At 43.9% G+C, this 10787-nt stretch overlaps 1 protein-coding gene across 3 annotated transcripts in view; it reads left to right on the top strand.

Moving 5' to 3' along the window:
• Window positions 1–10495, top strand: part of LOC106574041 (inaD-like protein) — a 123054-nt gene extending 112559 nt beyond the window's left edge. For all 3 annotated transcript variants that reach the window (XM_014149556.3, XM_014149560.3, XM_014149559.3), the window contains one exon: window positions 6452–10495. In XM_014149556.3, coding sequence (XP_014005031.3) covers window positions 6452–6468 — 17 coding nt within the window. In that variant the 3' untranslated portion in view covers window positions 6469–10495. The remainder of the gene's footprint in view (window positions 1–6451) is intronic.
• The last annotated feature ends 292 nt before the right edge of the window (window positions 10496–10787 follow it).

The raw sequence follows: 10787 nt of genomic DNA on the forward strand, positions 1-10787 counted from the left end.
TCTGGCTGGCTGCCTAAGATTCTGGCGGCCCGTGAGTTTCAAGTTTGGGAAAGCATACAATTTATCTGAGTGTGTCTGTCTTAAAAGGCTGTCTGAGAGTCTGTCTGTATGGTCTGAGAGTCTGTCTGAGAGTCTGTCTGTCTACATCTCTCTCACTGCAGAGGAGGAGTGCCTTAAATGACCATTTGTTGCAGTCACAGCCCGCTCACACTTTATTTGGATAGTACATCTGTAGATGCTCTGCTTGCTAAGGTTACGGTTAAGGTTAGGTTCAGAATAAGGGTTAGGGTTAGGGTTAGGATAAGGGTTAAGGTTATCGTAAGGTTTAGGTTAGGATAAGGGGTAAGGTTAGGGTTAGGATAAGGTTTGGGTTTGGATAAGGGTTAGCGTAAGGTTTGAGTTAGGGTTAAGGTTAGGATTAGGGTTAAGGTTATCGTAAGGTTTAGGTTAGGATAAGGGTTAAGGTTAGGGTTAGGATAAGGTTTGGGTTTGGATAAGGGTTAGGGTAAGGGTAAGGTTTGAGTTAGGGTTAAGGTTAGGATAAGGGTTAAGGTTAGGGTAAGGGTTAGTAGATGGTTGATATTATAGTGATAGTCTATAGAGCATCTACAGATGGACTATCCAGATAAAGTGTTATTCTCAGTCTCTCCACTGCTGCAGTCCAGCTCTCACATAGTCCTTATGAACATGGTCTCTGGAGTGGGAAGAATGCTGGAGTACTCTGGACGATTGCATTTCACTCTGAGAGCCTTTGCTAAGGACTACACGACAGAGAAGGAAACAGTATTGGCATGAACATGATAACACATTATCTGTGTCGCAAATGGCACCCTATTCCCTTCATAGTGTGCACTACTTTTACAGTTGAAGTCGGAAGTTTACATACACCTTAGCCAAATACATTTAAACTCAGTTTTTCACATTTCCTGACATTTAATCCTAGTAAAAATTACCTATCTTAGGTCAGTTAAGATCACCACTTTATTTTAAGAATGTGAAATGTCAGAATTATAGTAGAGAGAAGGATTTATTTCAGCTTTTATTTCTTTCATCACATTCCAAGTGGGTCAAAAGTATACATACAGAAGTTACAGAAGTTTACATACACTCAATTAGTATTTGGTAGCACTGCCTTTAAATTGTTTAACTTGGGTCAAAGTTTCAGGTAGCCTTCCACAAGCTTCCCACAATAAGTTGGGTTAATTTTGGCCCATTCCTCCTGACAGAGCTGGTGTAACTGAGTCCGGTTTGTAGGCCTCCTTGCTCGTACACACGCTTTTTCAGTTCTTCCGACAAATTTTCAGGGCTTTGTGATGGCCATCCAATACCTTGACTTTTGTCCTTAAGCCATTTTGCCACAACTTTGGAAGTATGCTTGAGGTCATTGTCCACTTGGAAGACCCATTTGCGACCAAGCTTTAACTTCCTGACTGATGTCTTGAGATGTTGCTTCAATATATCCACATAATTTTCCTCCCTCATGATGCCATCTATTTTTTGAAGTGCACCAGTCCCTCCTGCAGCAAAGCGCCCCCACCACATGATGCTGCCACACCCTGTACTTCACGGTTGGGATGGTATTCTTCGGCTTGCAAGCCCTCCCCCTTTTTCCTCCAAACATAACGATGGTCATTATGGCCAAACAGTTATATTTTTGTTTCATCAGACCAGAGGACATTTCTCGAAAAAGTACAATCTTTGTACGATTTGCAACAATCCCCAGTTGCAAACTGTAGTCTGGCTTTTTTATGGCAGTTTTGGAGCAGGTGGCTTCTTCCTTGCTGAGTGGTCTTTCAGGTTATGTTGCTATAGGACTTGTTTTACTGTGGATATAGACACTTTTGTACCGGTTTCCTCCAGCATCTTCACAAGGTCCTTTGCTGTTGTTCTGGGATTGATTTGCACTTTTCGCACCAAAGTACGTTCATCTCTAGGAGACAGAATGCGTCTCCTTCCTGAGCGGTATGGCGGCTGCGTGGTCCCATGGTGTTTATACTTGCGTACTATTGTTTGTACAGATGAACGTGGTACCTTCAGGCGTTTGGAAATTGCTCCCAAGGATGAACCAGACTTGTGGAGGTCTACCATTTTTTTTCTGAGGTCTTGGCTGATTTCCTGTTGATTTTCCCATCATGTCAAGCAAAGAGGCACTGAGTTTGAAGGTAGGCCTTGAAATACATCCACAGGTACACCTCCAATTGACTCAAATGATGTGAATTAGCCTATCAGAAGCTTCTAAAGCCATGACATAATTTTCCAAGCTGTTTCAAGGTGCAGTCAACATAGTGTATGTACACTTCTGACCCACTGGAATTGTGATACAGTGAATTATAACTGAAATAATAGTCTGTAAACAATTGTTGGAAAAATTACTTATGTCATGCAGAAAGTAGATGTCCTAACCGACTTGCAAAAAACTAGTTTGTTATCAAGAAATTTGTGGAGTGGTTGAAAAACGAGTTTAATGACTCCAACATAAGTGTATGTAAACTTCTGACTTCAACTGTATATAGGGCTGTGGTCAAAAGTAATGCACTATATAGGGAACAGGGTGCCATTTTGGGACGAGCCAACTGGTTGTCAATCCTGATACCCTACAATATCTATGAGGTGTCCTCTGGGGTCTGGTGTAATGGTTGACTGTGGGGTAAACTGTCCCTTTGTGGTCTGGGTATCCAGGGTGACCGGAGCTCAACTTTGTCTTGGTGTGTGTGTGTGTGTGTGTGTGTGTGTGTGTGTGTGTGTGTGTGTGTGTGTGCAGTGTTGAATATGTGTGTGGAGGTGAATGGTCAGTCAGTGTTGATGAGTGTGTGGTGGTGGTGGGGTGAAGGGTCAGTCAGTGTTGATAAGTGTGGGGTGAAGGGTCAGTCAGTCAGTGTTGATAAGTGTGGGGTGAAGGGTCAGTCAGTCAGTGTTGATAAGTGTGGGGTGAAGGGTCAGTCAGTCAGTGTTGATAAGTGTGGGGTGAAGGGTCAGTCAGTCAGTGTTGATAAGTGTGGGGTGAAGGGTCAGTCAGTCAGTGTTGATAAGTGTGGGGTGAAGGGTCAGTCAGTGTTGATAAGTGTGGGGTGAAGGGTCAGTCAGTCAGTGTTGATAAGTGTGGGGTGAAGGGTCAGTCAGTCAGTGTTGATAAGTGTGGGGTGAAGGGTCAATCAGTCAGTGTTGATAAGTGTGGGGTGAAGGGTCAGTCAGTCAGTGTTGATAAGTGTGGGGTGAAGGGTCAGTCAGTCAGTGTTGATAAGTGTGGGGTGAAGGGTCAGTCAGTCAGTGTTGATAAGTGTGAGGTGAAGGGTCAGTCAGTCAGTGTTGATAAGTGTGAGGTGAAGGGTCAGTCAGTCAGTGTTGATAAGTGTGGGGTGAAGGGTCAGTCAGTCAGTGTTGATAAGTGTGGGGTGAAGGGTCAGTCAGTCAGTGTTGATAAGTGTGGGGTGAAGGGTCAGTCAGTGTTGATAAGTGTGGGGTGAAGGGTCAGTCAGTCAGTGTTGATAAGTGTGAGGTGAAGGGTAAGTCAGTCAGTGTTGATAAGTGTGGGGTGAAGGGTCAGTCAGTCAGTGTTGATAAGTGTGGGGTCAAGGGTCAGTCAGTGTTGATAAGTGTGCGGTGAAGGGTCAGTCAGTGTTTGCCAAGCTCTGGGTAGGACTGATGATGTCTTAGAAGTAGCTTGCAGGACTATCTTTTCAAAGAAAAGATGTGAGTGCTCTTTTGCTGTTTTCAAAGTTGCTTATGATCAAAATGTAACAGAAACTAAATGTACTCATACTCTTTGTTGTTTTAACCAATACAAAATGTGCCTAAATCACTTTAATAGCCTTCCGGCCTTGACCAGTCATCACTACCGGCCTTGACCATTAAATAACCCAGCAGAATACATTTACATTTGAGTCATTTAGCAGACTCTCTTATGCAGACCGACGTATAGTAGTGAGTGCATACATTTTCATACTGGTTCCCCTTTGGAATCTATCCCACAACCCTGGCGTGCTCCATGCTCTATCAGGTGAGCTACACGGGACAGCTACCACTACCTCACAGTTCCACTAAGTCCATGATTTAAAGAACAAAGGGGAATGCAAGACATCCCACTTCAAAAGTGCTCCTTTGACTACTAAGGTGTTTTGGCGTAAAGCCTTCGTCAGTGTGCTGGCCCCTGCCTTGACAGACCAGACTAGAGCTTCAAGGCTATTTTCTCTGGCTGCATGTGTACATGTCTTGTTCCGTGTCCTGAGCTGTGATGCTCTGTTCCTCAGTCTTATTTAGGTCAGCCTTAATTAACAGCAAGTAGGCCTAGTGAGCAAGCAGTCAGTGGAGCGAGAGTGTTCTCTCTCTCTCTCTCTCTCTCTCTCTCTCTCTCTCCTCTCTCTCTCTCTCTCTCTCTCTCTCTCTCTCTCTCTCTCTCTCTCTCTCTCTCTCTCTCTCTCTCTCTCTCTCTCTCTCTCTCTCTCTCTCTCTCTCTCTCTCTCTCTCTCTCTCTCTCTCTCTCTCTCTCTCTCTCTCTCTCTCTCTCTCTCTCTCTCTCTCTCTCTCTCTCTCTCTCTCTCTCGTTTTTTTCTAAAACCCCCACTCCTTCTTCCCCCCTTCCCTTACTCGTCCTACCTCTCCTCGGATTTCTGTGGAGTCCCTTGAGTTCCCCCCCTCTCTCTCTCCCTTCCCCCTCTGTTCCTCGCTCCTTCCTCTGGGTGTTGATTTGTGGTTAGAGTGCTGTGTAATGGATCGTTCTGTAGCAGATAGCTGAATATCAGCATCTATCTGGCTGGGGCCGATAGCCTGACAGCCCAGCACCTCCCCTGTATACACTATATATATGGACACCCCTTCAAACTAGTGGATTCGGCTATTTCAGCCACACCCATTGCTGACAGGTTTATACAATTTGGGCATACAGCCATGCAATCTCCATAGACAAACATTGGCAGTAGAATGGCCTTACTGAAGAGCTCAGTGACTCTCAACATGGCACCGTTATAGGATGCCACCTTTCCAACAAGTCAGTTCGTAAAATTTCTGCCCTGCTAGACCTGCACCAGTCAACTGTAAGTGCGGTTCAGCCACGAAGTGGTAGGCAACACAAACTCACAGAACAGGACACTGAAGCGCGTAGCGCCTAAAAATCATCTGTTCTCGGTTGCAGCACTCAGTACTGGCACAAGAACTGTTCGTCGGGAGCTTCATGAAATGGGCTTCCATGACCGAGCAGCCGCACACAAGCCTAAGATCACCATACGCAAAGCCAAGAGTCAGCTGGAGTGGTGTAAAGCTCACCGCCATGGGACTCTGGAGCAGTGGAAACGCGTTCTCTGGAATGATGAATCACGCTTCACCATCTGGCAGTCCGACGGATGAATCTGGGTTTAGCGTTCTCCTGGCATCCGCCAAACCCAGATTCGTCCTATGCATTGGGGCTACCTGCCCCAATGCATAGTGCCAACTGTAAAGTTTGGTGGAGGAGGAATAATGGTCTGGGGCTGTTTTTCATGGTTTGGGCTAGGCACCTTAGTTCCAGTAAAGGGAAAGCTTAACGCTACAGCATACAATGACATTCTAGATGATTCTGTGCTTCCAACTTTATGGCAACAGTTTGGGAAGGCCCTTTCCTGTTTCAGTATGACAATGCCCCCGTGCACAAAGCAAGGTCCATACAGAAATAGTTTGTCGAGATCGGTGTGGAAGAACTTGACTGGCCTGCACAGAGCCCTGACCTCAACCCTATCGAACACCTTTAGAATGAATTGGAACGCCGACTGCGAGCTAGGCCTAATCGCCCAACTTCAGTGCCCAACCTCACAAATCTTCTTGTGGCTAAATGGAAGCAAGTCCCCGCAGTAATGTTCCAACATCTAGTGGAAAACCTTCCCAGAAGAGTGGAGGCTGTTTTAGAGGCAATGGGGGGACCAAATCCATATTAATGCCCATGATTGTGGAATGAGATGTTCGACGAGCAGGTGTCCACATACGTTTGGTCATGTAGTTTATTTAAGACATAAGACAGACAATGTCAGGAGGTAGAGGTTAGGGCCCTGTTTTCAGTTCTCCATTGTAACATTCAGCTTGAGGGAATTCGTTTTCTCTCGTATTCTGTAGGGCTTAAAATAGGCTTAGCCCATAGTGGACATAGCAATTTTGAAAACGGTAACAAGCACTATTAACATGAAGTGAAAAAACGAGTGATCTTTTAGCTTAAATGTAAGAGGTGGATAATAAATGTACTATGATGGCTGGTGGTAATTGTCTCTAATTCAGGCTAATGCTAATATTTAGCCCCATTTATCATTAGCCTTGCTAAAGAAGTTAGCACTTTTTGTAATGCCTGCTTATTATCAAACCTGTTATTTATTAGTAGGATTGCTAAGAAAGTTAGCGCTGTTAGCCCTGTTATCATTACCTTGCTAAGGAAGTTAGTGAGCAGCAGCAAAGGAAAATGCTTTAATCTGTGTTTCTCTCTTTGTCTTTGCAGGGGGGCGTATTGGCTGACCGTTGTATCAGTTGCCTGGCGACTGAGGGTGGGCCAGGGATGCAACCTAACCAATAGAACTACTGTACTAACATGAGAGAGTGGGGAAGGTGGCCATCTTGTCTTCTCACTGCACTGTGTGTTGTTCCCCCTCTTTTACAGCTTTTTACTCTAATGCAGTGCATTCAGAAAGTATTCAGACCCCTTGACTTTTTCCACATTTTGTTACATTACATCGTTATTCTAAAATTGTTTCAATTGTTTTTTTCCCTCATCAATCTACACACAATACCGCATAATGACAAAGCAAAAACATTTTTGCAAATGTATAAAACATCAAATTTACATAAGTATTCAGACCCTTTACTCAGTACTTTGTTGAAGCACCTTTGGCAGCCAGATCCTCTCAAGCTCTGTCAGGTTGGGAAAGGGAAAAGAGGATACCTAGTCAGTTGTCCAACTAAATGTATTCAACTGAAATGTGTCTTGGGGAGCACTGCTGCACAGCTATTTTCAGGTCTCTCCAGAGATGTTTGATCGGGTTCAAGTCCGGGCTCTAGCTGGGCCACTCAAGGACATTCAGAGACTTGGCCCGAAGCCACTCCTGCCTTGTCTTGGTTGTGTGCTTAGGGTCCTGAGTGAGTGCTGAGTGCTCTGGAGCAGGTTTTCATCAAGGATCTCTCTGTACTTTGCTCCATTCATCTTTGCCTTCGCATCTTGAGTAGTTTCCCAGTCCCTGCCGCTGAAAAACATCCCCACAGCATGATGCTGCCACCACCGTGCTTCACCGTAGGGATGGCGCAAGGATTCGTCCAGATATTACTCTTGGCATTCAGGCCAAAGAGTCCAATCTTGGTTTCATCAGAGCAGAGAATCTTGTTTCTAATGGTCTGAGTCCTTTAGATGCCTTTTGGCAAACTCCAAGCAGGCTGTCATGTGCCTTTTACTGAGGAGTGGCTTCTGTCTGGAAACTCTACCATAAAAGCCTGATTGGTAGAGTGCTGCAGAGATGGTTGTCCTTCTGGAAAGTTATCCCATCTCCACAGAGGAACTCTGGAGCTCTGTCAGAGTGACCATTGGGCTCTTGGTCACCCCTTCACCCCTGATTGCTCAGTATGGATGGGCGGGCAGTTCAAGGAAGAGTCTTGGTGGTTCCAAACTTCTTCCATTTAAGAATGATGGAGGCCACTGTGTTCTTGGGGACCTTCAATGCTGCAGAAATTTTTCAGTACCCTTCCCCAGATCTGTGCCTCGATACAATCCTGTCTCGGAGATCTATGGACAATTCCTTCGATCTCATGGCTTTGTTTATGCTCTGACATGCACTGTCAACTGTGAGACCTTATATAGACAGGTGTGTGCCTTTCCAAATCATGTCCAATCAATTGAATTTACCACAGGTGGACTCCAAACAAGTCGTAGAAACATCTCAAGGATGATCAATGCAAACAGGATGCACCTGAGCTCAATTTCGAGTCTCATAACAAAAGCTCTGAATACTTATTTAAACAAGGTATTTTAGTTTTTTATTTTGGATAAATTTGCAACAAACCTGTTTTCGCTTTTACATTATAGGGTATTGTGTGTAGATTTCTGAGGATGTTCTTTTTTTAAATCCATTTTAGAATAAGGCTGTAATGTAACAAAATGTTGAAATAGTCAAGAGGTCTGAATACTTTTCGAAGGCACGGTATATAGTTTCCTCAGGGACGTCCCCTTAGGTTATGCACCTTTTTGTTACTGCCCAGCATTACACCTAATTCAACTAGCCTAATTAATGGCTTGGGGATTTGTTGACTAGTTGAATCAGGTGTGTTATTGCTGAGCTTGAACAAAAGGTTAAGACTTGAACTTTGTCAGTGTTTCCACTTGTTCCTAGGGATACCTTCTGTAGATGTCTGTCTGGTTTCGGTATTGGGCCTCTATCTCTATGCTTCAAAGGGCTTATACCTGTAAATAATATTTTGCTGTATCAAACACCGGTTTTAACTTTACAGTGGCTTACTTTCAATTCAGTGCCATCTGGTCTTCTCTATGTTGCTTCCCCAGTGGTGAGATGTTTAGAAACCTGTTTAAATAGCTGTTGTCATGAATATTGTAAAGAGCGTACTTGTCGGCTTTATCTCTTGCAGTGTCTTACATCGGCTCTTGTCAAGGTCTGCTTGGGCTGCTATGGCAGGCATGCCACAATGGGAATATAAGGTCATTAGGGTCTCTATCACTCTGGCTTGTTCACACTGTCAGGGGTTGAATGCAGGTTCCATTTTGAAAGGATTGACCTCGGCTAAGGTGAGATCCAACAACATTGACCTTGTGAACAATCTCCTTTCCCCACTCTCCTCTCCTCCTCCCAGAGGTTCCCTCCATTTGTTATGTCATGTTGCCACAACAATCAATCACGATGACTGTTGCTGAAGCAGTCTGCTGCTCTCCTGCCATATTCTTCATATCTATACTATACTGAACGGAAATATAAACGCAACATGCAACATTTCCAAAGATTTTACTGAGTTACAATTCATATAAGGAAATCAGTCAATTGAAATGAATTCATTAGACACTAATCTATGGATTTCACATGACTGGGAATACAGATATGCCATCTGTTGGTCACAGATTCCTTAAAATAAAAGTAGGGGCGTGAATCAGAAAACAGGTCTGTATTTGGTGTGACCACCATTTGCCTCATGCAGTGTGACACACCTCCTTCACATACAGTTGATCAGGCTGTTTATTGTGTCCTGTGGAATGTTGTACCCACTCTTCTTCAATGGCTGTTTGAAGTTGCTGGATATTATCGGGAACTGAAACACGCTGTCATACACATCGATCCCGAGCATCCCAAACATGCTCAATGGGTGACATGACTGGTGAGTATGTAGGCCATGGAAGAACTGGGACATTTTCAGCTTCCAGGAATTGTGTATAGATCCTGCGACATGGGGCTGTGCATTATCATGCAGAAACATGAGGTGATGGCGGTGGATGAATGGCACGACAATGGGCCTCAGGATCTCATCACGATATCTCTGTGATTTGAAATTGCCATTAATCAAATGCAATTGTGTTCGTTATCTGTAGCTTCTGCCTGCCCATACCTTAACCTCACCGCCACCATAATCCACACTGTTCACAATGTTGACATCAGTAAATCACTCACCAACACAATGCCATACACGTGTCTTGCCGTTGTGTGGCCGGTTGGACGTACTGCCAAATTCTCTAAGATGAAGTTGGAGGCGGCTTATGGTAGAATTGAGTGTTCATTTCTCTCTGGCAACAGCTCTGTTGGACATTCCTGCTGTCAGCATACCAATTGCATGCTCCCTCAAAACTTGCGACATCTGTGGCACTGAGTTGGGTAACAAAACTGCACATTTTTTGAATGGCCTTTTATTGTCCCCAGCGCAAGGTGCACCTGTGTAATGATTATGCTGTTTGATCTGCTTCTTGATATGCCACACCTGACAGATGGATGGATTATCTTGGCAAAGGAGAAATGCTAACTAACAGGGATGTACTGTAAACAAATTTGTGCTCAACATTTTAGAGAAATTAGCTTTTTGTGTGTATGGAATATTTCTGGGATCTTTAATTTTATTTCTATAAAACATGGGACCAACACTTCACATGTTGCATTTATATTTTTGTTCAGTGTATTTTGTGCAATAAATCATACTTGTTACTTGATGGGGGACCAGTACGTAGAAAAAAATGTATGAAATGTATGCATTCACTACTGTAAGTCGCTCTGGATAAGAGCGTCTGCTAAATGACTAAAATGTAAATGTAAAAATGTTTTATTTTTTTCTTCTAAGGTGGTTTAATGAATTAAAAGCTTGTTTTGTTTCAAGTACCAGCATTCCGGGTGGGTGGAGTTTGCACTTTTGGGACTATTTAATGTTAGCCTATTGCGTTGTTTTTGTAAATCCAACATGGTGGGTTTGTTTTTACTTTTTCGAGAGATGAGCACCCTATTAAAAAGTTTTGTCAAGGGTGGGAGCTGTTACTATAGCTCTTACGCCACAAATAAAAGTATCCAAAGCACCACTCTACCAATTTTCTATTTTTACAGAGCTCTACCGAGCTTTCATTCCTACAGCTTTCATTCAGACATGATTTTGGCAGCCTGACATGCTCTACTCTCTCTGCGAGTGGCGATGGATGCAGCTAATGTTGACTTTTTGAGTGGCAGTCCTCTCTTCAATGTGTTTTTCCACTAGTGCTGAGCAGTGTCAGGAAGAGAACAGGATGGAGGGATGAAAAGGGAGGAGATTGACTGAGAGTAAATACTGTATAGCTGCTTGCCTGTCTGTCTCAATGCGGAAGGCAGACAGAT

Source organism: Salmo salar, chromosome 16, assembly GCF_965601325.2.
Source record: "Salmo salar chromosome 16, fSalSal1, whole genome shotgun sequence".
Classification (NCBI taxonomy): Eukaryota; Metazoa; Chordata; class Actinopteri; order Salmoniformes; family Salmonidae; genus Salmo; species Salmo salar.